Raw genomic sequence first — 27,522 nt, 5'->3', positions numbered from 1 at the left:
CCGTCCGCCGCCGAGTGCGCAGCAGGTGCTGCCGGCGGCGGGAGACGGGCGGTGTGTGAGGTACCGGGGTGGGGGAGTGCGGGGCTGGGAGCCCCACGGGTGTGTGTGAGGGGCTGTGGGAGCAGGGTGGGGCTGGGAGCCCTCACGGGTGTGTGTGAGGGGCTGTGGGAGCAGGGTGTGGGGCTGGGACCCCCACGGGTGTGCGTGATGGGGTGTGGGAGCGGGGTGTGGGGCTGGGACCCCCACGGGTGTGCGTGAGGGGCTGTGGGAGCGGGGTGTGGGGCTGGAAGCCCCCACGGGTGTGCGTGAGGGGCTGTGGGAGCGGGGTGTGGGGCTGGGAGCCCCCACGGGTGTGCGTGATGGGGTGTGGGAGTGCTGTGTGGGGCTGGGAGTCCCCACGGGTGTGCGTGAGGGGCTGTGGGAGCGGGGTGTGGGGCTGGGAGTCCCCACGGGTGTGCATGAGGGGCTGTGGGAGTGCGGTGTGGGGCTGGGAGTCCCCACGGGTGTGCATGATGGGGTGTGGGAGTGTGGTGTGGGGCTGGGAGTCCCCACGGGTGTGCGTGATGGGGTGTGGGAGCGCGGTGTGGGGCTGGGAGTCCCCACGGGTGTGCGTGATGGGGTGTGGGAGTGCTGTGTGGGGCTGGGAGTCCCCACGGGTGTGCGTGAGGGGCTGTGGGAGCGGAGTGTGGGGCTGGGACCCCCATGGGTGTGCTGGGGGAGCCGTGAGGGGAATGTGCTGGTGAGGGCTGCTGCCCCGAGGAGGATGAGGAGGAAAACATCTCGGGGTGAAGCGAGGGACCCGTCGCACCTCCAGGCCAGGTTGCGGGGTCCCCGAGGGCTCGGGTCAGGTGGACGCTGTTGTGGAGCAGGAGGGTCAGCGAAGCCCCCAGGCGGGCCTGGGCCGTGGTGCTGCTGGCCTGGGGGTGTCTGTCCCTGTCTGCCAGCCCTAATGATGTGTTTGTTCTCGAAAAGTTACTTTAAAGGCTTTCAGGCTTTTGTGGCAGGGAGCAGGGTGGCCATGGGGTGCTGTGGGGTCTTACAGCCCTGCCCATGCACTGGGGAGAATGGGGCTGCTTGGCTGCAATTGTTTATGCAACATGGGGAGAGAAGAGGAAGGCAAGCATCTGCGCTCGGAGCACACGGGCATGGTTGATACTAATACACTTATTTAGTCTAGAGCAAGAGGTATGCTAGCACTCTCTGAGTAAAAATAATAATGCTACATGGTGTGTTTAAAAGCTATTATGGTTGTCCTGGATTTATATTTCCTGTTCCTAAAGCTGTTGGAGAGCTCATTTGGATAATTAAATGTCATGGTGAAATAGGAGAATGAAGAAAGGGGAGTACTCACCACCTGTCCTTTGCCACACGGATCTGACAGCCCCTTCAGATAGCAACAGGGAGACTGTCTCTGTCCAGTGCAGTGCCAAGATCTGTCCCAGTCATCCCAGATTCATGTTTAGCTCTATCTGAAAGGAAAGGGGGGGGAAAAAAAGTGCTTTTTGCTTTTGATGCTTTCACCTTTGCTACGAGACCTGTTTGAGCAGAAGGTTCAACCTGATTGTCTGAATAGGTTAAGTCTCGGTAAGGTAGTAAGTATGAATGAGTTAAAATGACTGTGTGGAGCAATTGCCGCCTCCTTTGTGCTATGGTAAATATAGTGATGAGCTGCAAGGTGTGGGAAGTGCTACTGTGCCAGAAAATCAGTATTTTTCTTTCAACTGTATCGATTGCTTTGATAAAAAGACTGACTCTTACTGGAAACATTGGGTGATAAGAATGCTATTGCTGTATCAGATAGACCGAGGAGGAGGCAGAAGACGCTGAGACTTGATACATCTTAATGCTTTTTTTGGGGAAGGTCAGGAGTTAGCGTGCATGTTGGATAATAATCTTCTGCACTGCACAGAACAGTGTTTTTACCAAATACTGAAACTTCTTCAGCACTAAGTCGGTTACTCTCTGCCCCTTATTCATGTGCTCTATAAAGGCCATCTTTGTTAAAATACTGATTTGTCATTCCCCCACAGTCTGAGAGCAGTAACTGATAATCTGCAGAGGCTGACGGGTGTCTTCACTGCAGAGGATGAAGAGAAGAGAATATCCTGCAAACAAGTGGCTCCAACATGAGTGGGGGGGCTCTGATGTCGGCTGATCAGACCCTGAGAGGTGCTATCCCAGTGTCAGTTAGAGGAAGGGGTTCCGGTGTTTTGCTGCTGTGTGTCCTCCCAGGTCCATATTGCATTTAAAATTGGCAGTGGCTTGCTGCTCAAAAAAGCAGAGACGTTCCTGTAAGCATAAACAGCGATGTTCCTGCTTATAGCGTTGCAGTGGGATGGTGAATTACCTAGAGGGTTGTGTTTCTGGTAAACAGAGGAACTACCTGTTTTCAGAGTAGCTCTGTGCATGATCAGATTAATATGTTACTTAATATTTTCTAGGAGGGCAGAGCAAGCTTGTGTAACTCTGGATTTTCAACAAACAGGTCTGCATTTCTCCTGTTACCTGTTCATGATCTCCCTGTGGCGTGGCTGTAAGCTTAGCAGGGGGCCGTGAAAACTTGTAGTGGGAACTGAAGACTTGAATGAGCAGGGCTCGAATGCCTGCCTTCAATATCGATGTTTTCTGCTCTCTCGGTTGTGCATTGTCTTTCTCAACTTCCTGTTTCTGAGCTGAAAGCATATGGCTCAATGAGTAGAAAATAGCCCTCTGTCATTTTTGGGAGTAGGGGAAGATAGCAAGAAGCCCGAGTTGTTCAAGCAGACAGTCAGTATTGCTGGGTCTGGCATCCTGCCGGCTGCAGCCTGGGAGCCTCCGAGGCTGCTTGCCCTGGATGGGAGAGGCCACCTTCCTCCAGACTTGGGGATGAAGTGCTTGGCTTTGCACCCATGCTGTGGGGCAGGCCCATGCTGTGTCCCAGGGAGCCTTTCCCAGCTGGGATCCAGTTATGTGGGCGCACGCATGTGTGTTAGTGATGCCACCGCGCTGGTTTCTTGGAGAGGCGGCGGTGCTGTGCTTGGGGTTGCAGGGGGCTTGGAGGAATGCACCTACTTGAAAGTGTCTGGTCTATTGTATTCCTTACACCAGGCACCGCCACTGCTAAACAAAAGCTGTTTTTTCTTCCAGTTCCGTATCAGAAAGATACGCATTAGTATTATACTGCATTGTCGTGGCTTTATTCGGTCTCATGAGCAATTGAGGGCAGTGCCCTGAACTGTCACAGCTTCTTGTCAGGCTCTGGCAGGGTAAGGCAAAGGCTTTCTTGGTTTCTTGACAGCTGGTATCAGAGGTACTTGCTTGTGCCCAACAACAAGGAGCCATGGAAAGATTCTTGAATATGCCCTATGGGCAAAGTAAAACATCCTGTTACAACTGCATGTAGGATGCGGAAAAGTAGAAAAAGTGAGAAAACATGAGGGGGAAAAAAAAAATCTGTCTTACTCTATTTTCCAGCCTGTCACAAAAGTATGTGTGTCATGAGATCTTAGCTGTAGAAAATGAATGTATTTCTGTCTGCGTACACGGACTTTACTGTGTCTTAGAAGCTGTATGTTCACCCTTAAGTGTTATTTCCTGCTTGTGATGGTAGAAGATCATCATGCAGTCTGGGTAAATCCATCAGTGTATCAGAACTGGGAGGTTATCATGAAAGACTTCTGCTGTTTCATTGCTGGGATGCTGCCAGCACACCATCTGAATATCATATATGAATGTTTCAACTGTGCTTATTAATTTTCTTGCCAGTCATAATCTTTGTTTCACATTCTCTTCCCAGTTGGACCAACAAAGCTTCTTTCTTCATTATTTGCAGGGTCTACTTTAACTTGACAATCAGATTTTATCATTGAGTTTTGTTTTGGTATTTGATGCACCTTAAAACTGTCTTAATACAACCCTTTAAGAACAAAATATATTTATGTATTCTGGAAGTATGTAATATAGCACATTATGCAAAGACTTGAACAAGAGCAGTGCATGCCAAAGCATTCAAAATCTGAAACCAGGGTGTTAGTGCCCATATCTGCAGTGATTTCTGTGTAAAGGGCTTTGGTTTTTGTACATTTTTCCACAGGCAGTTCTATAACTGGGCAGAGTCTCAGCTGGTGTGTCAGCAGCAAGTGCCTTGGCTTCCAACACTAGAAGGGCTGTACTGGCATTGTAAATGTTAGCCCCTGGTGTTAAATCATATTTTCTTAAAACTTTGAGTCAGATGTCTGAAAAATTTGAAAATTTTTCCCCGTAAGAGTGCAGTTCATGTAATAACAGTAGCAGAGCATTGGATTTTTTTTTTTTTTCACCAACACTTTTATCGCAGGAACTACACAGGCAGCTATTTCAGCTTCATACTTTTATTCTGCCATGCAGAACATGTAAGCGGACAGCATATTGCAAGCAGGAACATTAGGCAATAAGTTGTGAGTAGTATTTCTCAAGAGGTTTTGTATGTTCATAACAGTTTATAAGACACTGAAGCCTGTCTGCAGGCAGAAAATCCTGACATTTAAACCTGTGTGGGCATGAGGTTGTGTTGTTAGAGAGTCCTCTGGAAACAGAGCAGCAAGGACAGATTCTGTGACTGCAAAACTCTACAAAGGATGCAGTGTCTGCGGCAAATACTGTGAACATCGCTACAGGCCCTTTAGAGCTCATCAATACCCTGGTTTTTGAAACCAAAATCACCTGGAAACATGCATATTGATCCAAGAAGGCAGGACAGATGATGAGACTGGAGAGGCTGGACAGTTTGTAGGGACACAAGTGTCGCCTCACACATTGAGTGCGCTCTCCATTTGCACTGATGGGCAGACTTCAGGCCTCCAGAGGGCTTGGAGGCTGCTGGGAGGAGGCAACGCTTGGCTTAGGGAACTGGGAAGGCCAAGTGTTTGTTCATCCAAACCACTGCTGTTCGCTCTGCAGAGCTGCATGACGTGGTGGCCTCAGCCGCTCAGATCAGCAGCCGAGGTTTTTTTGTGCAGGAAATGCCTGGAAGCCACTCGAGTAAAGGTAAGGAAGTGCACATCTTCCTAATGACGCTGGAGTATCCCATAGCCCCGAAGACATCTTAAGGAAATGGGTTTGAACAAAGCAGCATTTTCTAGCTTTTCCTTTAATACCTTTTCACTTCTGCCTAGACTTGGGATGTTGGGAAGTAAAACAGTTTTGAGCTACTTTTGTCAGAAAAGGTGGGTGCAGTTCTTGTGCAGTTCTCTTCCAGCTATTACTCCAGGCTGATGTTGCTGCCTGGTGAAGTGGGTGGGTAAACCTGGGAGGAGTCTGTTCCTGGAAGTGAACCGAGCAAGAAAGGAATCTCTTAACATTTGTCCTTAATGTACCTTTCATGCAATCACTAAATGCAGCTTGCAAAGAAGCCGGTAAGAGGGAAACACAGAACCAGTGTCATTTAAAAGCCACTTGTGCTTTTTTTCGTTTGGATACTGTTCATTTGAAATGTAATTTAAATTCTAGGCTGGTTGCCAGGGGCTGGTTTGTTGATGTTAAATGTACTTTCCATTAGAGTTCTGTATTGGAAAACTGCTTTGTAGCGCTGCAGGCATTGGAAGGGGTGGGTTACATCAGGGTGCCCTGGCTGCCCTTCTCAGGATCCGTGCCTCTCACCATGCCCTCCATCTTCATCTGTGCAAAGGCCAGCTGAATCAGTATCCGACGTGCCCAAAATGTGACTCCTCCTGACTAGAGCAGCGTGTGAGGTGCAGTAGCTGTCCTAAAAACAAACAGCTTATTGCCTTTAACTTCCTGAAATCTGCTAGTTGAGGTTTTTTTTGGGGGGAGGAGGTTGTCTAGGTGTTCCAGACAGCCGATCTGCTTGGGTTTTTTTTAAATTTATTACCTCTATTTGTTTTCAGAGAGCTATTTCTTGCACTGTTCCCTATGGAACAGAAGGTGTTTAACGCTGTTTCAGTACCCAGACTAGACTGTCATCTCCCTCCACATAACACAACTTGTTATTTAATTCAATCACTTGCATAGGAGATTACATTTGAGGGATCTTACTTGCAGGCAACTGTCTGTAGGGACTGGTATTTCTTTGCAGGTGGATTAGCAGCTGCGAACACCTACTGTGTAAAAATGCAGATGGTTCTTCAATGCAGACTTTTTTCAGTTTTGCCAAGATAACAAGGTGTCATCAGTACCAACAGGTAGAAGCAGATTCGTACTGGTCTTCAGTCGCTTTGAAGGCCAGAATTATGCTGACCTCAGAAGAGATGCTTGGGAGCCCCAGCCTTGTAAGTGGCCTTTTGGAGGAGAGAAAAGGATGAAACTGGGTCGTCTTGGCCGAGTGTGAAGGCTTCTTGTTTGGGAACCCCTTGTGCTAACAGAAGAGCTTTCCTTCCATCATGCTCTCCCATGTTCTCTTAATTTTTGGTTGTTTTCCTGCGTCATGTTATCTTCTGACCAAAAGTCCTACCTGTTCAGGCCCTCATGCTGAGCTGCAGGGCTGCTCTTGCAAAGTGAGATAGTGGTCACATACCTAAATGAGGCTATCGATTTCTGTTTTCCTAGATTAGGGGAAGAAATAAAACTTCCCATTGATTCTTAAACATAGATGGGATAAATGTAGATCTCGCTTGATTCATAATCCACCACATGCTGATCTGTAAAAAGGGGTGAATAGGTGGCAGCTGTTGGATGATAAGATTTCTCAGGTTGAAACTAAGGCTGTTTTCAGAGACTTGTGGAAGGGTCTGATACTTGGTCAGTGAAACGGTGGAAGAGACTGTGCGCTGGTACTTTGAGCAATGTGTGCGAGAAGGATGACTGTCCTAGCTGTATGTGTGCAGTGAGAGGCTCTACGTGAGCTATCCTCACTTGGAAGGATCTTGTTTTAAAGCTGCAATTAGTTTGGTGCATTTCGAGCTCTGTGTTTGGCTTGTCATCTGTCAAGAGCTGTCCTGGGAGTGGGCAAGGACAGGGACAGCAAGCAGAGCTGCTGCAGCACAGCAGAGCTTCATGACGCCTGCTCGCTGCCTCTCAGACAAACAGCAAAACTAAAGGCACAGCAACGGGTGGCAAGAATGACTGAGGAACAGGACAGGCTTTGAAGAAGCAGAGACTTCTGAGCTCAGGGGAGATGCCTGGAGGAAAAAAGATAGTAAATTAATGAGCATGCTGGAAGAGGAGAGTCAGGAGCAGTGAGCACCTAGTTGTGTAACAGCTGCATTGGTATGCTGACCTGGTAGGGGCAGTAAGTTTAAAGCAATGAGGAAGAAGTAGGTATTCTCGACGCTTAATGGTGAAATTTGTTTCTCTGAAGTGTGATGGTTGCCAAAATGGACAGGTTTAAAAAAACCCTATATATATATATATATATATAGTGTATACAAAGCATCATAATTCTGTATAGATTGTGTATATGAAGTATCACAGTTATGTACTTGGACCTTTTTCTAAGCCTTAGTCAAAGACAGGCTACAGATGTAGAGGGACTTACATTCTCGTATAGGATTGTGTTTCCTATATATTGATATCTCTGTATGTGTCTATATATATATACACACACATATAGTGCCATGTGTGTGCTCTATATGATATATTGTGTGTGTACTCATACTTCAGTGATTTTTTTTTTTTTTTGCAGACTTTCTGGGAGACATTGCAGCCTGTTTGTTTAAAACCCCTCTGCTATGGTAGTTGAAATGATGCTTGCTCAGCAGTGTGGAACAGGAGTTCAAAGATAGCTTAAGGAAACTTAATGATATATTAACTAACGTACCTCTTAGCAAAAGTACTAATGGGAGGGAGAGGAAGGAATAGAAACATGTTTTTTCATTCTCTTCAGGTGGGCTAGTAATTTCTCTATTGTTAATCAGCAACAGATAGGGCAGATGCTTAGTGACAATCAAGGAAATCTCTTTGTTTGCTGGATTTAGTGCTAAATGAAATTTCGTATCGGGTGAGACTGTGCAGTGCTCTACTGGCTCTTCCTGATGGACCTGCAGTGCCGTGAAAAACAAAGGGCTTTACTGATGCATTGGCTTCTGGTCCCTTCCAATCCCTAACATTCTGTGATTCTTTCTTTGGATCTTTGTCTCTGAGAGGTACTCATTGTGAAACCCACAGACGTGAGCCCTGATGTAAATTCATAGGAGTTGGTCTTGGTTGCAGCTCACATGGAATTACTGGTTGAGGTGAGAACCCACAACAAATCTTAATAATATGTTTGACTAGGAGCTCAAGTACGTCTCTGAAAAGTATCTGCTTAATGATTCAAGGCTCTGTCTTGCAAACACATACCCAGGTGAGTAAATAGGGCTAGAGAGCATGTAAAATCATGTAAGAGAATGAGGAAAATCTAAATATTGTCACACAGTTCAAAAAGGGCAAGTAGGGAAGGGTGTATGCGTGGCAGTAACTGGTAGTAGAAGTGGGGGGACAAGGAAAAATTCTTCCTGAGAATGTAACTGGGGACAAAGACCATTGCAAGAAGGCTGACCTTCACAGCTGAGGCGGAGCTGGGAGGGACTGGACAGAGGTTGTACCTAGGACCTCTGGAGCACCTGATTTCCACAACCACCGCATGGGTTTGCTGAATGCTTTGATAAATTCTCCAGGAGTTTTCTCATTCGTCACAGATAAATCTTCAATACAGTTGCTGTTGAAGCTGTTCTTGGTGGCTGCTCTCCTTCATGCCTAACATCAGTTGTGTTACTTTACCCTCAACTTCGAGGGGAAAAAAAACCTCTTCTGTGATGAAATATGCCCTCCTTAATCTCATTCTTCGTCTTTTTTACTGTTCTGTTGTTCTTCTGAGGTCTCTGCCTAGGCACCTGTCTAGCTTTTAGTAGACTCTACAGTTTTCTCCTTGCATTAACAGTTAGAAGATCAGTTACTAGCTCCACTCCAAACCTGCCTCCTCTTCAAAAACTGTTTTGAGATGGCTGACGTGGAGTTGTTCATTGAAGAGCACTGGTATTTCTCTCTTGTTCTCTATGCCACCATTTCCCTATTTGCTCAAGCCATTGCCAGACTTGGATTTTTACCTTGGGTCCAGTTTCTCAGACTTTTCTGCAGAGCTGCTGATGTGCAGTTTTCTTTACTCATCCCCAACAGCTGCTGGTTTTAGCCAGGCTCTCACATTGCGTGCTCTTTTAGTGGTTTCCAAGCTTGACCAGGTACAGCCTTCACAGCTGATACCCATCTCAGACCTTCTGCAGAGATGGTTTTCTACCTATGTGGTTCCACTGGCAGTTGTACCAGCTCTCCCAGGGCTTTTGGCCCATGCTGAGTGCTTGTACAGAAACCAGGCGGCCTCGGAACAGTGGGCAGGCTCCCTGCTTGGGTACCAAAGGGAACAGGGAAGGGAGCAAATGGCCAGCCCTGGTGATGGAGGATGGGCCCCGGGGGTCCTGGCACAAGTCCCCATGGCACGGGAGTGGTGTGATGGCTGAGTTCAAGTTACCCATTGCCTGAATTCAAGTTCGCAGCCAACTGAAGCATTGCAATGTCTTTTAAGCCTTGCTACAGCACTAAAATGAATGTAGATATATGAATTTATGTGTATGAAGGGACAGACAGGAAGACTGGACTTAACTGAACTCCACTGGAAAGGATGTGGCTGAGCTGACTGTCTTCTTAGGTAGGACGGCTTTAGAAAACCGAAGTAACGAATGTGACCCTTTGCTGGGGCTTGGCAGTGATGGCAAAGCTGGGTCCTGGGGGTTCTTAAGAAAAGGTTTATGAACAAAAAACATTTTCTGTGGTTTGCTGCCTCTGAATGCCTTGTGTGTATATATATATACACACATATGTATCTAGGATGCCACCTTACAGCCTAGAACACAGCTGGAGGGGCTCAGAAGGGGGAGGTGTGCACAGGGGCTGGCTCCTGCCCAAGGAGTGGACAGTGGCCTGAGGTTCTTTGGCCTGGAATGGGGGGCTCCCACATGCCTTCTCCCTGGTTTGGGGAATCCCCAAACTGAGGAAAGTGGCTGCCGATCCCTCCCTCCCGCAGGCACCCTGCTGGGGCAGAGGCCGGTGTTCCACAAGGCCACGGCAGAGCTGTGGATCCTTCGTGCTTAACTGCTGGAGAGACTCCAGCGCAGCCACGAAGATGCTGAAGGGAGTGGAGCATCTCCCGTGTGAGGAAAGGCTGAGGAGCTGGGACTCTGGAACTGCAGGAGAGGAGGCTGAGGGCTGACCTCATTCATGGGGATCAATATGGAAACGGGGAGTGTCAGGAGGATGGAGCCAGGCTCTTCTCAGTGACAACCAGTGATAGGACAAGGGGCAATGGGTGCAAACTGGAACACAGGAGGTTCCACTTAAATATGAGAAGAAACTTGTTCCCAGTGAGGGTGCCAGAGCCTGGCCCAGGCTGCCCAGGGAGGCTGTGGAGTCTCCTTCTCTGCAGACATTCCAACCCGCCTGGACACCTTCCTGTGTAACCTCCTCTGGGTGTTCCTGCTCCGGCGGGGGGATTGGACTGGGTGAGCTTTCGAGGTCCCTTCCAATCCCTGACATTCTGTGATTCTGTGACTCTGTGGGAGTGGGTGCTGCAGCTGTGTGCCAGCCTGGGGAAGCTGAGCAAAGTTGGGGAGCTCATGGGGGTCTGCTGGTTGCCTGCACCCTGTCTGGTTTGGGCACCAAATGATTACCCTGACACCTGCAATGGTATGTAGGTACGCATGCACTTACTCTGGCCCTGTTCTTTCCTGGGAACTTGCTTTTGGCTGCTATTTTGGGATGATTTTCTGGGTTAGATGAACATTAGTGATCCATTATGTCCCAATTCTCTAGTTTGTTGCATTCAAGTGAGTTCTAGGGCTTGCTGTCTGCCTTTCATTGGCTCTCTGGAGGGAGAAATTCCTTGCTGCAGACTTGATAGACGAATTGCAGTGTAGAAGGGTGGTTAAAGAGCCTCAAGTTAAATGTATGCTGTGCTTGTCCGTTTTAAAATGAGCAGTTAAGTGGTCTGTCTGTCCTGGCAATGGGAAAAAAAAATCCTCTGATCCCTGGCATTTGTTAAACAGTTAAAGCTCTTGTCAAAGACATTAAGAAATCTTGTTTGAAAGGTAACAGCACTGCCTTAACAGTTAACTGGAGCTGTGCCTGGATTGCACAGCAAGAGGAGCATTAAAACGAATTCAGGTGAATGACAACTGCAGGCTGGCGAGGCCCGGGAAGAGACAGCCTGCCAAGACTGAAGGGCTTCTTGGTGTCATCGTGGGAGGGACATCAGCCCTGTCCCCTTGGAGCCGTTTCAAGTTGGCAGTGCCCTCCTGGGCTTGGTGTGTGATCAGCCAGGCTGTTAGTGCGAGAGTGAGACAGTTCTGTGCCTGGAGGAGAGCCCCGTGGTGCCCGGACAGCAGTGAGCATCGTGCTGTGCTAGTGACGTTTGGGCAGGACTATTGGGTAAATAAGCAGAGAGCCTGGGGACAGACAGTCCCCTTCCTTGGGGAGGGACAGTCAGCGCTCTCTGAGGTGATGAAATAGCAACCTGTAAACAAACAAAGCTTGCTTCAACTCTATCAGGGACTGCAGCAGCTAAACATAGCCCCAGAGGCTTGGCTCACTTGGCTTCTGCCCGGCAGATGACTGCTCTGAGCTCACTATAGAGTGACAAAGGTGCAATTCTTTAATCTGCGTCACACCAAAGCCCGGTCTAGATGTGCTAATTGTCTGCTCTGGACTCAAAATCTGCACAGTACTGAGCATCCAGGTCAGTCAAGCCCGGCTGCTTGCCCTAGCACCATGCAAGGAGGATCCTGCTGGTCAGCCTCTCTTGCTCCGTGCTGGCAGCAGCAAGCCTCACTGGGGGCAAGTTATGCTCCTGGTATTTCTCCCTGAAGCCAATGGCATGTGGGAGGAGGTGTGCAGCAAAGAGGAAATGGTGACCCTTCTGCACCCTGTAGTGGTAAAAGGAGATAGCAGAGTACACCTATTTCAGTCGGGATGGTTCCTGAACACATGGTATTAAGGACACTTGTCAAACAGGGAGGCACTTCAGAAACCTAGTGTAAGAAATGGTTTACTAAGTCATGCTTCTTAAAGATTAATTAAAGTTGCGTTGTTGTGACAGTCTTGTCTTTCCATGGCTGTACCATGAGTAATACGTTAGACAGGGTTTGTGGACGCCAACTCTCTGAGGTGTCCTTAATGTTGCTTTTTGAATGAGACCGAGCCCAAGGTCCTGATTGCTTGTGGCTGCTTAATGATTCAGTTGCATATTACTGGAAGAATATGCAATGTGGTGGGTTACAGTGTCATCAGCAAATTATTCATATACTGTCTGGCTCCTGAGTGCTGCTCTAGATGCTTGTAACAGCAGAAGTGTAACAGACATTTGCGTTTGCTCTTTTTCCTGTCGACGCTATCAAACATGTCTGGAACAGTCTTGCATTTCTACATGTTTTTCTTTTTAAATATTGATGAAACACAAAGTAATCACTTCTAAATATCTCTTAAAAGTAATTTAATCATGAGTGGAAGCAGAGGATTTTGCTTTACAGTTCCAAGACTGTTAAATGTCTTGGGGTGAATAGCTGATGCATGACTGGATAGCAGCAAGTCGCTCAAAAGAAATCGTTTCAATTTAGTTTCTGTTCCTGTGATAGGGTTAAAAATAAACTCGTTGCTTGACCAGGTATTCGAGGTCTGCTTCTCATGCTTAATGTAGGGTCCTCTGAAGAGCAGTCAGAAATGGGAATCACGTGGTCGTGGATGAAGCAGACAAAAGCAAACCAGTTCTTCTGTTTGTTTTCCTTCTGCAGGACAGATTCTGCATCCCACATGAACTACGAAAATCCTCCACCTTACCCCGGGCCGGGCCCAACTGCCCCTTACCCGCCCTATGCCCAGCAGCCAGGTGGTGCTCCCGGCCCGTACCCCGGCTATCCGCCCGGACCCGCTGGGCCGTACCCGCCAGGCCAGCCGGGTTATCAAGGTTGTCCCCAGTATGGATGGCAAAATGCACCTCCGCCTCCAGGACCGGTGTATGCAGATGGGCCTAAAAACACAGGTATGCCTAGCAGCCACGGTGCAATGTAAACATGACCCTTTCTGGCTTGCAAATGCATGATTACCTTGAAGTAATGGGGTTACCGGTGTTTGGTCCTAATGGGACTGTGGGAGGTGGAGACTTGTTTGAAGTAGCAATGCTATTTATAGACTGTTTTCCTGCTTTATCTTGCTGTTGTGTCTCTAACACTTCTCTGGCTGTTGGAAGATACTGCTGAACATCCTTAATGCTGATTCCTCAAGGCAGTCCTATGCTGAGGTTGTTACACAAGCTTTTTGCTGGCTTTAGATTTGCCACAACTCTCATTCAGTCTGTCTTTTGGTTAATAAGTTTCAACTTAAGGCTGCACAGTTAAAGCTTCTAATATCCAAGTGTACAGCTCCTACCAATTAATGTGCTTCAGTTTTCTTGAGCCCAGCAACATCTGTCCATGTGATCTAGTAGTGCCATTGGAATAATTCCTGGGCTTTTGTTTGCAGCTGTTATCGTTCTGTGGGAAAACACAGATTTCTGGGGAAGGGAAGGGAAGGAAAGGAGGACGGTGTAACTTAGCTTGGCAGCCAGCTGGTCCATCTATGTGCTGCACCTGGTATGCTGGTTTACTCTGGCACCCGTAGCTCTCATGGGGCTTGCTGCAGTGCTTGGTGCAGGCTCAGATTGTCAGACGAGGGATGAGAAGACAATTAAGGGACCAGAGCATCTTTATATGAGAAGCTGAGAGAGGTGGGACTGTTCAGCCTGGAGAAGAGAAGGCTCAGGGGGGCCTATCCATGTGTATAAATACCTGATGGGAAGGAATGGAGAAGAGGGAGCTGGACTCTTCTCAATAGTGTCCAGTGACAGGACAAGAGGCAATGAGCACAAACTGAAACGCAGGATGTTCCTTTTGAACATGAGAAGACACTTTTCTACTGTGAGGGTGATCAAACGCTGGCACAGGTTGCCCAGAAAGGTTGTGGAGTCTCCATCTGTGGAGATACTCAGAACCTGACTGGACGATGGTCCTCAGCAGCCTGCTCTAGCTGACCCTGCTTGAGCAGAGGGGTTTGACTAGATGGTCTCCAGAGGTCCCTTTCCAACCTCAACAACTCTGGGGTTTGGGCAAGGTTGGGTGTGGTCCCTGTCTTTTCCCCATTGGAAAGGAGAGGGTTTAGCTTGAAGTTTTTTAACTCTTTGTCTTGCTGGTAACGACACGTGCCTAGAGACCAAGTTTATTCTTGTCAGTGTTTCACAGGCTTTGGTTGGAAAATCTCTGCTTGTACATCATGGGGGTGTACTTGCCCCCTCACCATCAGCATGCTGTCATGCCATCTCCCATACCTTTTTTCAGGCTTCTTCAGTGATAAAGATATTCATTCAGGCTGGAAAGCCAGAAACCATCCTCACCTCTCTTCCTCTGTTGCAGTGAACAGACCTGGACTCTCGAGAAGAGTCTTAAGTACCTGCAGCTGTTCCGGCTGCCTTGGGGTGGCAGAGGATGTGGTTGGAGCTACCAAAGGGGCTGTTCTGCAGGAGGGAATGTGGGGAACACTTCTGTAGAGGTGCTGTCTGGGCACTATGCTTTAAGTGGTAGCTGCTCTCAGGAAAGAAGCTCAGGGTTTGCATATGCTGGGTATGTCTGGCCTGATCACAGACAGGCTAACCTGGGGTGGAAGGAAATGAGACTAACATGTAGCTCAAACCAAAACCTAATGCTTTACAGCTATGCAAGGCACTAGCACTTTGGGTACCACCGCTGTAAAGAGCAGCTGATAAAGCGGGTATTGATGCCGACATCACTTGGAAAATTGTCATCACTCAGGCAATTCCCCCAAGGCCTTTGCCCCGCCACATACTGTTGTTGCCATGGCTTGGGACAAGGTGCACTTGCGGCCTGCTCAGAACTGAGGTCTGTGTGCATTTGCTGTATTTTGAGATAACTGCCTGCTGTGCCCCTCTTCCGCCTCGTGTTACTCTGGCTCAGCAACGTGCTATGACAACGGTCTTTCCAAAGCCCTCATTTTTTGGAAAGCTGGAAATTGAGAAGTTCCCAGCAAGAGTTTTTCACTGTGGTAAATCCGAAGGAAATTGACATGATGGGTGGACAGGCTGAACTGTGGAGACGGCATTTTCAGTAACTTTTTTTTTCCAGTATTCTTTACTAAAATGGTGGACTAGTGGACCGGTGTATATAGAAGCATCCCTGGATTTATAGCTGATGTAAGATGTCGGGAATATTCTGGTGTGGTTCTGGCCAGAGGACCCAAATATAAGCAGTGAACAATTGGTGTGAGTGAATAAGAACCTGAACGAGTGCGAGTCGTGAGTTCAGCTTTCTCTGTGAAGGAATGAAAACCTCAAGGGTCTGCCTTGGAGAAGGAGGAGGCAGCAGCATGGTGATGCTTCCCACCGCTACCACCACAGGGACTCAGAGGTGTAATCAGGGTTTTCTCTGGGAAATGCATATGGCTGAGGTGGCTAACAGGCATTTTGCAATACTAGGGGGAAAAAATTTCTGGTCTCCCTTGTAGAACGTCTTTGGTTAGTGCAAGTGTCACTTTGCTGCTATAGCCACAGAAAGAGACATGTCAGGGGAAGCCAAGAGGAGAGCGGGTCTGCTGCTTCGGACAGTCTGCCTTTGAGCCAGATCTGCTGCCTTGGAGACTTAAAGGATCTTGTGTCAGACAGGATCAGGGAACCGATGACACTGAATGTCCTCTGCTCAAGTCATGTCTCTGCTCACAAACTTGTGCACGAGCACAAAGGAACAGGCTGGGAAATGGGAGAGGACAAGCAGCCAAGTGTTAGAGCATGTCTTTTGCTGAGAGCCCAGGCTTGTGCTTCAGGAGGCATGGTTTTGTTGTTAAACCTGAGCTAACGCAGCTGCAGTTCGGCAGAAGCAGTGCCCTAACCTGCAAACCAAAGATCTTCTGGTAAGTCCTGTCTTCGAACCACCTTTGGGTGGCCGTGTGCGGTCTCTGGACACACCTTGGGAGCCTCCAATTTGCATTGCTTTTGCTGAAGTGGATGTAATGGACAAAAACCTTCATTTATTGCATGTAAAATGAAGTCAGGTCTATAACTTTGTGTTGGTCTGCAAAAGCTTTTCCTTTTTCTTGATTCTCCTTCTGTTAAACATCCTCTGTTATACCAATGTTATATATCTGTTAGTGTGGTTGAACTTCTAATATAAAAAATTGATGTCTAAATTTAATCAAGTCATTACAGCCTGCTTAGCTGGTCTGGCATGGTTTAACCTGGCTTGTCAGTTCTTGTGGTGTTTCCAAGCAGTTATCTGGGGAGAGATACTCTGTGCATCCATTCAGAGGGGATGTTTTGCTCTCCTGGATGACTTTGCATAATCTAATGAATTAAGGTACTCCATGTAATGCATTAGTACTTCTGAACAAATGTGTGTCTGCATTGAAAACCAGGAAATTTGCTATACTTTAAATTTTATGCTTTAAGTCATTTTACTGTGTAGGCAAAGTGGGCTCTTCTGTCGTAGATTATAGCCTCTGTGGTAATGTGTTGAAGTAATTATGCATCATATTTTGGTCTTGAGTGGATCACACAGATGGAAATAATAACTGTTGAGCTGTCAAAATCTGATGGTGAAGGAGCATTTAGTGGTGATGGTGTTTTTAAACGAACAATTTGTGGCCCGTCTGGAGTTGTAATGGACATAGCCTGTCCAGTTGGCCCTTGGAGACAAATTCCACATACGGCTCGCTCTCTGTATTGAAGAGGAAGCTGCATTAGCCATGATGATGGTCTGAATTGCACAAATCAGCGTGTGGTTTATGCGTTAAGACTTAATGGCAGTGAGCCCCAGAGGCCAGGCGACTTGCTGAGGTGGCACAGAAGACCTCATGGCAGTGGTTTTGGTTTGTTGATAACTGGCTTTTGGGCTTGCACAGGCTACCAGCAGCAAAGTCTCCAAAGAAACAACACTTTTTGCATCTTGCAAGGGCTAATAACTGACTTGGCTGTTCATTAGAAGTAACAACCTGACCTTTACCTTTAAAGCTGACAATTTATTTGCTGAGCCTGAGAGATATTATCCTTAAGGGTATCCGATTCAGCTTCCTAGCACTGTGAACCATCTTGTGCTGGTTTCTGTCTGCATCTTCCCTTCTGTAAAAGCCGAGGGCTTTGTGTCTGTCCACACGAAGTCTGTCCAGACGTGAGTTCCTGGAATGCCATAGATCTGCTGTTTGGCATCGCTCAATGCTTTGGGTAGCTAGGGGGAACTGGCCTGCACCAGAGCTGGGAAATGTGCAGCAGTAGGAGCGTGGCATAAGGAGCTAGGCCTTCTTGAGCTGCCGGGGCTTCCTTAGGAGGAAGAAAATATCACAATCTGGAAAATATCTCATTTCCCCACCCGTATTTTCATTATAGAATAATTCAGTATCAACTGGTATAAAGAAACCACGGTATCGGCTGACTGGTCAGCAGGTACTTCCTTGTCTGTGTAAAGTAGAGGTGAAATTTAATGCTGTTGACAATGTGTGCTTTATAAAGAAGCAGAATGAGCCAAAGTGCAAAGTGACATAGCAATTTTGAAAGTGCTAGCTGGTGTTAGTAATTTACCCAGCTTCATTTCTCCCTCCCCCCACCCACTGTTGATATATAACAACGTAATGGATGAGGCTGTTCTGTGCCGTGCCAAAGGGAGCCAGGCTCTGTGAGCAGCCTCCCTTCTAACCGAAGGCAAACAAAGCTCAGTATTGCATTTGACCTATTGTATGCACGGGGTGGAAATCTTACTTCTGGAAGTTGATTACTTGTAGCAAAGCCAGCTGTGATAAGAGTAATAGTCACAGTGATGCTACCTGCCTCCTAATGTTTACCCAGCTGCAGGAATAAACAGGTCACCTGGACACCGTCCCTGCCTTCTGCCAGAGAGGTGGATTTTTCGTCTTTACGGGTCTCAGTGTGGAAAGGAGGAGAGCCCAATCACTCTGGTTCGGCCCTCTGGTGCCTTTCAGTTGTTACCCCTTCGCTTCTCAAACCACATCGAGCTGAGCCTTCCCCAGCAGAGGTTGATTTGAAGGGCAGCATGTAGCAATTCCCACAGGAGTTCTCTCTGTATATTGACCCTTTCCAAGCAGTCTGTCAGAGCATTAAGTTTAACTGTTACTGTACCTTCAGGACCTGCAATTCCAGACAGCTGGTGTCCTGCCAAAAAAAAAAAAATTTAAATCTCACTTGGCAGTTGTTTCTTACCTGCTTCTCATCCCGTAGTGTGCATTAAAACCTGGTATTCTCTCTCCCCGAAGATTGCTGTATCATACCTCCCTCTGTTGCTGGCAAACAGTGCTGTCCTGCAGCTCAGATCTGACCTCACCGTCACTGCTCTGCACATCTGACGAGAAGATCATCTGAGAATAGTCTGATGCAAAGAAAAGGGCTTCCAGATTCAGGTGCTGTGTCTGAAAACGTGCTTCAGACAAACTAGCCGAAGGAGGCTCAGGTTGGCTCCATTGTGGATGAGTTAAATGAAGCTGCTGTTCTGAACAGCCCTTGTCAGCTGGGCACGCAGCCTGGGTGAGAAGCGAATTGTGTGAAGCCTTTTTCCAGCACTGCAAGTCCTGCACAGACTGTGGTACTCAAGCCCTGCAGCGACTGCTCAAGGAGAGCCTTGCTTACCCTGAGTGACTTTGACACGTTCCCTTTGCTTTAAAACTGGACTTTGTCCCTGTCACCCAGAACACTCTCGTGCAAAAGACCCTTGTAAGCCTGAGTTTGTGCTGTGTAAATCCATCCCGGCCAGGTCTTGTTTAAATCTAGGACTGATGCTGATTTTTCAATGAAAACACTGACTCTCAAGCTGAGGAATGTCCTGTTCTTAGCCCTGTGGTTGAGTTGGTGGAAAATGCCTCCTCGCTTGAACAGGAAATTAAGATTTCACTGATTAAAAAAAAAATACAGGAAGATCTCACGTTCCGTAGTTTTGGGAATTGTCTCTGCATGTGTTGCAGCCTAGAAGAAAGCTGAAGAGTCTGTGCTGAATTGCTCTACTTTTGAGCTGTTGGGAAACAGGTTTCTTATATGATGTGTCTGCTGTACACTTTCTAACCTTTGTGATGGGGTTTATAGTGCTTTGGAGAGCTGGCCGATGCCTGCTGACATCCTGCTGAGACTCAAAACTTACTACATAAGGAATGCTTTTCTCCTATAAGGGGTGACTGCAGCCCTGCTTTTTAGAGATGTTGAATCCTTCCTGGGCACATCTATTCTCCTTAAATGCTGATTAGAATTGCTTCCATTATCTTAAAGATCTATGAATCCTATCCCTGTGTGCTTGGGTGAAGAAACTCGCCTCTTTCCCAGCCCTGAGCTCAAGTGCAAGTAATTTTTCTGCACGGTTTATGATCAGGCATAACCTATGCATGGCGCATGTGCCGTGTGTTAGAGGGGAACAGCTTTACCCTTGTGTGAAATGTGGCCGGTACAGCATTGGGTTTGGAAAGTGCTCACTTGGCACACCTGCACGGTCATTTCCCCGAAATGCGTTGGCTGTTTAGCTCCCTGAAATCTGAAACAGCTCTCTAGGGTGATCCTAAGAGCTTCTCAGACTTGGGGGAACAGAAAGGCAGGAATTTTCCTAACCTGCTGGCGATAGTCACGCAGGCATGGAAGAGAGCAGGTCTGACACAGGGGTGGGGAGCTGTAGATCAGTTGCTTCTGCTTGAGCCCAGGCTGAAGTCTGGGCTGGGTGTCAGGGGGGATTTGCAGGTGAAACTACCCATGCTCACTGGCAGCTTGCTGCCTTGATACTTGATTTTTGCTCACTTGGCTATGGCAGTAGAGTCGTTTGTGTTTGGAGCTAGGAATTGTGAAATTTGCTCTGGGCATTTTGCAGCTTTGGAAGATTTTTTTTTTTTGCTTGGAAGAAAGCTATTGCATTTTCATCTGGCTCTGACTGATATCTATTTCAGGAGTGCGCTGAGGTATTTCCTGTAATCTGAATATGGTGTCGGTCGAGACTGTGTGTACAGTGAGAGCCTCTGGGCAGGAAGGGGCTGGGGAATGTGACGTGACAGGCGTGAAGCTGTTAAGCATGAGCAAATATCCCCACAGAGGAGAGAGAATAATTAAATGCCTTTCTTGCCAAGGGAGTTCGACCTCATCTGTGCCCAGGCTCTGCCCTGGAGCTCTTCCGGGCGAGGGAGGAGGCCCGGGGCAGAGAGGAGCCTTGTTGGCAGCTAGTATGAAAAGTTTAGTTGAAGTCCTACGGTCCCTGAGCCCGCATCATGCAGTGTCTTCTGCTGCACTTGCTGCCTGTGTGGGATTTACTGCAGGACACAGGGCTGGGTGTGCAGACCTAGAGCGCACACCCCAAAGAGTGGCTCGGAAAAACTTCATTTCTAGTCGCTGTCGCCTCTGCATCCCTTGGCAGCTGCTAATGCCCTTGTGCTGACTTTCCCTTCTCTGGCCTCCATCCTGAATGGAAAGACTTTCAAACAACTTGGGTAAAAATGTTTTGAAGGTAGAACCAGATGCACAGATGTACTTGACTTAGCAATCTGCTGCAGGCAGCACTTAATGTTGTAAGAATTTATTATTAAAATGGTGTTGTGCAGTTTTAAGCAAGGCTTCTTGCATGCTGACTGGACAGGCAAAAACAAAACTCTTGGTGCAGAAGTGGCTCGTGATAAAAAAAACCACTTTATTCACATGTTGGAAAAGATTTATTGGTTCCTTCTCTGCTGTGTGCTTCCTTCCAGACAAGACTGTGGTATTAATACATACTTCTGCTCTCAACAATTGTTACTATGGCAAACAGCCATTCAGATACCATCGAAGCTGGTGTCCAAGTTCTGCAATCCTTGTAAACCCAGTAAAGCACTGCGATAAGGAGCACTGCAGTCTAAGGTCACAATTTTATTTTATACCAAACTGGGGGAAAAGTACTGCTCATGCCTTTCCCTCATGGAGCTAATGATTAACGTATCAATTAGGCATGAGAAGAAACAAAATGTGTATGCTTAAGATAAAGCAGACGGTACATAAAATAACAAGGTACTGTAGTATTTGTTTTAAAAACAAAGTGGGAGTTATTTACACTGGATTGTACAGGCTGGTACTGTGTGATTACTGGGAGTGCTACCGTTTTTGGGGGCAAGCATGATTCATTGTGATCTACCCTCTTTTAAGGTTGCTTAGAAGACGGGAGGTTCTCAGCTTTCACCCTCTCCCATCCTGTTTTACAAAAAACAATGGAAGCATCAAAACTTGAGCTGAAAACTGAGTGCCGTCTAGTGCCTCTGAGAGAAATCGCCCGTGTCTCTCATGTTGGGCCACCAGTCCCAAAGTGCTAATGGGCTTCTGCTTATAGTGGCAAGGACTCCGGCATGCCATAGGAGATCTTCAGAACGCCTGACCTTGGACAAAAGAGAGGCACAAAGCAGCTAATGAAGCCTCCACCACAGCAAATTGGGTGGCTTTAGCTTGGAGGCATTCAGACTTGTGACAAGGAGCCTATGAAACCAGCGTGTCCCTTAATTGACATATTTTGGGTTGGGGTTTTGTTGGCAACGTTATTCCAGTAGAAAAGTTGATCTCTGTTAGTGGAACGCTGTTGGTTGAAGTGAGTTGGGAAGATGCTGGGTGGCTTGGATCAGTGATACGCTGTCTCATACTGTGCTGTTTACACGGGATTCTCTGCTTTTAACGAAGCGCTAATGCATAGGCTGGGAAGAGTAAATAAAGGTGCTTCCGCGCACTCTTGATTTCCTTGAGTACTTCTGTCGCTGTGTTTGTGTCAGTGGTTTGAAGCTGATGATCACTTGCACAGTGTCCAAAATAGAGAGGATGGGTGTAGGATGACCCCGGCTCAAGGAGAGGCTTGGCTGGGAACAGTTTATCTGCCTTCCTTTGAACCGCTTTTGACCCTACGCGCTTTGGTAGCTGTAGGAGTGCAGCTGACCATCCTTCACCCGTTCTGCTCTTATCCTCTCCTTTATAAGCCCCGCACCCAACTGGTTGATGAGAAAAGCTTTTTAACATTAATGGCTGTGTTAAGTTTCTCTGGCAGTTTGGTGACAGCAACAGAGCTACAACTTCTGAAGCGTTGATGAAGCTTCAAAGAAAGCAGTCATTAAACTCGAGCTGTAAGAGAGACGTGGTTGTTTTGTGTTTAGAGTGTTGCCCAGATGCCCACGAAGTCTGAAAAGTTTCAGTGGCGGCTGTATTTCCTCCCAAACCGCAGCAGCAGTTGGCAGCAGCTCCCGTGAGAGATCTGCTCTGCGGGGACTCGCGCTGTCCCTGGGAGAGCAGCTCTGCAGTGGGAGGCAGCGGCTTCTCAAACCTATATTTCAAAAGGTCTTCTTTGGGGTTTTCCCTGAACTTGAAAGGTGAGTGGGTTTGGTAAAGTACTGTAACCCCCTGCATGAGGAGAAACACAGCTTTTTTGCGGGGGGGTTTCTGCAGAAAGGTACTTGTGCCACAGCGTGCTGCTGGTTTAAATGACTTCCAGCTTTCAGCAGAAGAGAGCGAAGGGATGTGGTCTCTTTCTAGTGCTGTTTCTAACAGAAAGGCACACCCCGAAACCCATGGTGAGTTCCAGAAGGGCTTTGATGTGGCTGCCGTCCCTTCTTCTGTCCCAGTCCTGCCCGGAGTTGCCAGTGGGTGGTTGTGCCTGCATCGGCCGGTTGGGTGCAGACCTTTCTGGAGCTCGCCATGGGTTTCGGGGTGGTGCCGAGAGGCAGCTGAGCCGCCGCGCGGTGGAAGTGCCGGGCTCCACTGCGCAGGCCCACGTTTGGAAGAGCTGTTTTAATATTTCAGCAAGTGTTTCATAACAGCGCTGCATACATGCGTTGAACGTGCTTTGCCAGCATGTCCTCGACACTTGGCTGTAGTTTAAAACTTCTAATGGATTAATCATAAATACTTCAGGCAAACTTTTCTTGTATGCCTGCAGTCATGGACAGCTTACTATAAATTGCACAGCGCAGCATCCATTTGAACTTTGCTTTGTGGTGGGGAAGGTTTTGAAGGTTATACAGACTCATCCCCCAGCAGAGTACACAGGTAGACTCAATTTCACTGGCTTCTTTGGAAGTTGCCAACTAACCAACAGAATCCTTTTCTGGTTTGTGTGCTACAACGGAGGACTTGTTAGTGTATCATTTGACAGCTCCTGTCTTCAGCATGCTCAAACGTTGCTCCTTGGTAGCTTAGCGCTGAGCTACCAGAAAGCGAAGTTGCTTTAGCTCTCGCAATAAAAGGCAGTGGTGTTAGCTGTTCCCTGGATGGTGGCTGCGGATACAGACACGGCTGCCTTCAACCAGGGTGGAGATGGGCATGGTGTGAGGTGCCATCCCTTAGTGCTCGGAGCAGAGGGGACCAGGTGGTCTCAGTCCATCTCAGCTGCTCCAGCAAGGGAGCTGAGGGCGCGTGAGACACCCCCAAAGCAGTGTGACCTTATGCTGTCTGCCAGGTTCGGGATGTCAGATGCTGCAGAGCTTTTTCTGGGGCAGGGAGGGGTGTCAGGTTCCCTTGGGCTTCTCGCAGTCTGAAGCTGCAAGGACTTTGCTCTGGAGCAAGTTGTGTGGTATCTGGTTTTGCTGGCGTTTTCCAGAGGTCAGAGCCATCCTGCTCCCTCCAAACTACCAGGAACCAGTGTTTTCCTAAACATCCTCCCAGCCCCCTTCTGCTGTGCAGATCTGTATGTCTCAGAGCACTGTGGCCCTCAGTTTTGGGTATGGCGATGCTCTGGCAGCAGCAATCCAGCTCTCTGTGACTTCGAAGCAGGACAGCTTGAACAGCACCTGGCAGCCGGTTAGAACCCAGAGCTGCCTCAGGCCTCCAGCACAGGGAGCTGGTGCGGAAGCTTCCTGAGCAGCCATGGGAAAAACACCCTCAGCTCTTTGCTCTGAGGGGTGGCAGGAGCCGCTGAGGATCCTCTCCCACCTGAATGTAGGCAGGAGAGCATGGCTGGTACCCTGTGCTGCCAAACAACTGCTTGTCATTGATTATACAGGATTCTTGAAGCATTTAGTATGTGTTTTGCCTTTGCTCATTATAACAGGACCTTCTCAAAGGAAAGAAGGGCACCAAAGAGTTAGCTCCTTGTCCAGAGCTTCTGGATCCACCAGGGAAAAAAAGCCCAAAGGTTTTTCCCAGCCTGAAACACCAGTGTTTCCTTCCGTCCTTGCAAGCTGAACTTGTTCTGCACAGCTCTGCCCTGCTGTTCTTCCTTCCGGGGTTTGCACAAAGGTGTTGTTGCGTGGCACCAGGGCTCACTTCTCATATCAGCTCAGTGTGTTAAACCAGACCAAAGGGCCACTTCTGTTTGTGGCAGGGGAGAATGCTGCTCGGCCAAGGAGGGCAAATGGATCAAACATCAGGGTGTCCAGCTGCTCTCGGCAGCGCTGGTCGGTGAAGGAAAGCAAAGCAGGGGCGCAGGCGGAGGCCGGGGTGCTGGGCTCACAAGTCCTTGACTCTGTTCTGTGCTCCTTGCTTGTGTGGCAGAGCTGCTGGAAGTCCCATAGCATCCAAGATAGACGCGGAGCTGGAGCAAGGACTGGTCGCTGCCCTGACTTCCAAGGGGAGGAGGCAGTTATGTGCATAATGGGGCTGGAGCAGCACCAGGCAACAGCCAGTAATGAAAACAAGCTGACTTAGAGGTGCCAGTCAGACAAGCAAGCAGACAAACTGCAAATGCACTTGTAACTATGGAAGCTGGGGTGTCCCAGAAACCTCTGTCTGAGGTGCATGTCCAGTCTTCTGCCAGGCCAAGCCAAGCAGGCACGTTCTTGTTATCTTCACTGTGCTAAAACTGCGGTTTTTGATTGTACATGGAAGTGACCCAGCAACTGCTCGTTTTCCAAGTCAGCCTGCTGCTGATCCCGGAGTCCTCTAGACACGGGCACTGTCTGTGTTCCTTGGCCTCAGCTACAGAGGCTGTGAGGGAGAGATGCTCTGAAGGCGATGGATGCGTCCCAGCTCTGCCACAGCCGCCTCCCCCTTGTTCTCCTCACAGTGGGTTGATAATCGGGCAGGTCAGTCAGCCAGAGCTGATGCTGCCATTTCTCTGGGGCCTGCTGCCTGGGAACAGCAAGCTCTCCCTGCCGCTGGTGCAACAGCACCCTCTACCCAGTGCCCAAAATGCAGAGGGAGCTTTCTCCAGCCTCGAGGGGCAAGAGGGACACTGCTCTGCCTCTGACCTCAGCTGTTCCTGCGACTTGTCTGCACCCACCTCCCCGTGGCCATTCATACACAGTTGCTGAATCTCACGTGGGACCTTACCTCTTTGTCCTGCTGTAGGTGGCAAGGCTCTGCAGCAGGCTCACCGCAGAACGCTACTGAGCGCATCAGCAAAGCTGGAGGCGCTTCTGTGAGAACGTATTTAAGAAAGGGTAGAAAATGCCAGAGAGAGGAGGGAACAAAAGAGTGAGAAACAGTAGAAGGTTGGAGGAGGAGGAGGTGCTCCGGTATTCACTGCAGCCTGGGGAGGACTATGGTGCAGGTGGATGTTTCCAGAAGGACCTGTGACCTGTGGACAGGACCCATGCTGGAGCAGGGTCCCCTGGCAGGGACCAACAGTTGGTGCCCAAACGCTGTGTTGGAGCCGGCTGGGAGCTCTGCAGCAGCCTGTGGCAGTGCCCAGCCTGGGCCAGGGCAGCTGCTCCTGCTGGTCTCAGTGCTTGAGCTGCCTTCTCCATCACCAGCCGCCTAATGAGCCCTCCAAAGATGGATGTACCCAGAACACAGATTGCTGCAGGGGGGCATGGGCTCTGCCGAGGCTGCAGGGAAACAGCGCCAGCCCACGGGTCACATGCATGGCCACACAGCCCATCATCTCTCCTGGTCACACAGCCCACCGGTCCCACTCACACAGCTCATCTCTCCTGCCGGACAGGAGCTGCTGTTCCCCCTGTGCTGCAAAGGGGAGGAGAGGGAGGAGGCAGGAGGGAAGGTGCTGTTCTAGTGTTTGTCTTCGTTCCTTGCTACCTGAATCTATTTTAATCAGTGATAAATTATTTTAGTTTTCCTCAAGTTGAGCTTGTTTTGCCCGTGATGGTGAGAACTCTCCCTGTCTTTATATGACCCACAAGTTTTCTCAGCCTGTTTTCCCATCTTGCACTGCTGAGGAGGGACAGCAAGTGGCTGGCTGCGAGTTTGGCCTGTAGCCGTGTCTGACCCACCGCCCTCCTTGCACATGCCCCAAGTGCCCCAGGACCCTTTCTGTCCAAGGGGGGCTGCAGGGGTGGGAACGGGCAGCGGGTCCTCACAGGGTGCTGCTGTGGTGGTGAAACTGTGGCCCAAGTGGCTGCCGCAGCCAGCACAGGACCCCAGCACCTCCCTCTGCCCATGCACCAGCTTCTCTGCAGCAAGCGTGGGTGTCCTGGGTTAACTCCAGCTGACAACTCAGCACCACGCAGCCGCTCACTCACTCCCTGCCCCAGTGGGATTGGGGAGAGAATCAGAAGAGTAAAAGTGAGAAAACTCCTGGGTCGAGATAAAGAGAGTTTAATAAGTGAAGCAAACCAAGGGATTCATTCCTCGCTTCCCATCTGCAGGTGGTTGTTCAGCTGTCTTCAGGAAAGCAGGGCTCCATCACGTGTAACCGTTACTTGAGAAGACAAGTGCCATCACTCTGAACATTTTCCCCTTCTTTCTTCTTCCTCTGGCTTTGTATACTGAGGATGCGTGGAATATCCCTTTGTCTAGCCAGGGTCAGCTGTCCTGGCTGTGCCCCCTGCCAACTTCTTGTGCACCCCCAGCCTCCTCGCTGGGGGTAACTAAACCACCCCTGTGTTATCAACACAGTTTCTGCACAAATCCCATGCCAGCTACTATGAAGAAAACCCTACCCCAGCACAGTGGGGAAACCCCAATTGAGCGCTGGGTGCCGTGGGGCACCGCGGCTGTGCCAGCGATGGCAGTGCCAGGGCAGCAGACGTGCTTGGCTGCTGCGGGTGTTGCTGTGCTGCGCGTGGACTGACCGAGTTCTCCTGTTCCCGCAGTGTATGTCGTGGAGGAGCGGCGGAGGGATGACACGGGCGAGAGCGCCTGCCTGACGGCGTGCTGGACTGCGCTCTGCTGCTGCTGCCTCTGGGACATGCTGACCTGACTCTGCTGCAGCCGCCCCCCCGGCCCTCTCGCAGGGTGCTCTGCAGGCTCCCCACTCCTGTCCTGACTTCTTTCTGTTACTGTAATCAATGCTCTGCTTTGCACAGCCAAGAGTTCCCATCTGTCCGTCCTAGCGCCTTGTTGGGGTGGGGGTGCACTCCTTTATTTTAGTAAAGGAAAAAAATCCCTTTTTAACATTTCTAAGACTTTTGTTGTAACTTTGAAGAATGTGCTAATGGTATATTTCAGCCAAAGGCATTCTGATGAAATGTATATTTATCAGTTGAAATTTTCCTAGTCCTAGAAATGAAGACGTACGCAATAATTAAAGCCAACAGTTGATTTTCTTCACTATGTCCTGGCTGTTTGAATGAATCTGTCCCGTAGAGGGTATGCAGCCTCCCACGGGCACTGACTCTGCAGCAGCAATGATGGACTTGACTTCAAGCAGCTTTGCTGCACAAGTTTGTGCCTCGACCCCT

At 48.8% G+C, this 27,522-nt stretch overlaps 1 protein-coding gene across 1 annotated transcript; it reads left to right on the top strand.

Annotated features, from left to right (window-relative positions):
* Positions 1–27,394, top strand: CYSTM1 (cysteine rich transmembrane module containing 1). The gene is made up of 3 exons (XM_065644258.1): positions 1–51; positions 12,729–12,976; positions 26,935–27,394. Exons 2-3 carry the CDS (start codon positions 12,748–12,750, stop codon positions 27,039–27,041), a joined length of 336 nt encoding a protein of 111 aa, XP_065500330.1. The 5' UTR covers positions 1–51; positions 12,729–12,747; the 3' UTR covers positions 27,042–27,394.
* Positions 27,395–27,522: the final 128 nt, after the last annotated feature.

Source organism: Caloenas nicobarica, chromosome 13 (genome assembly GCF_036013445.1).
Source record: "Caloenas nicobarica isolate bCalNic1 chromosome 13, bCalNic1.hap1, whole genome shotgun sequence".
Taxonomy (NCBI): Eukaryota; Metazoa; Chordata; class Aves; order Columbiformes; family Columbidae; genus Caloenas; species Caloenas nicobarica.
Note: the sequence above shows the minus strand (reverse complement) of the source record. Positions and strands in the feature narration are given on the sequence as shown.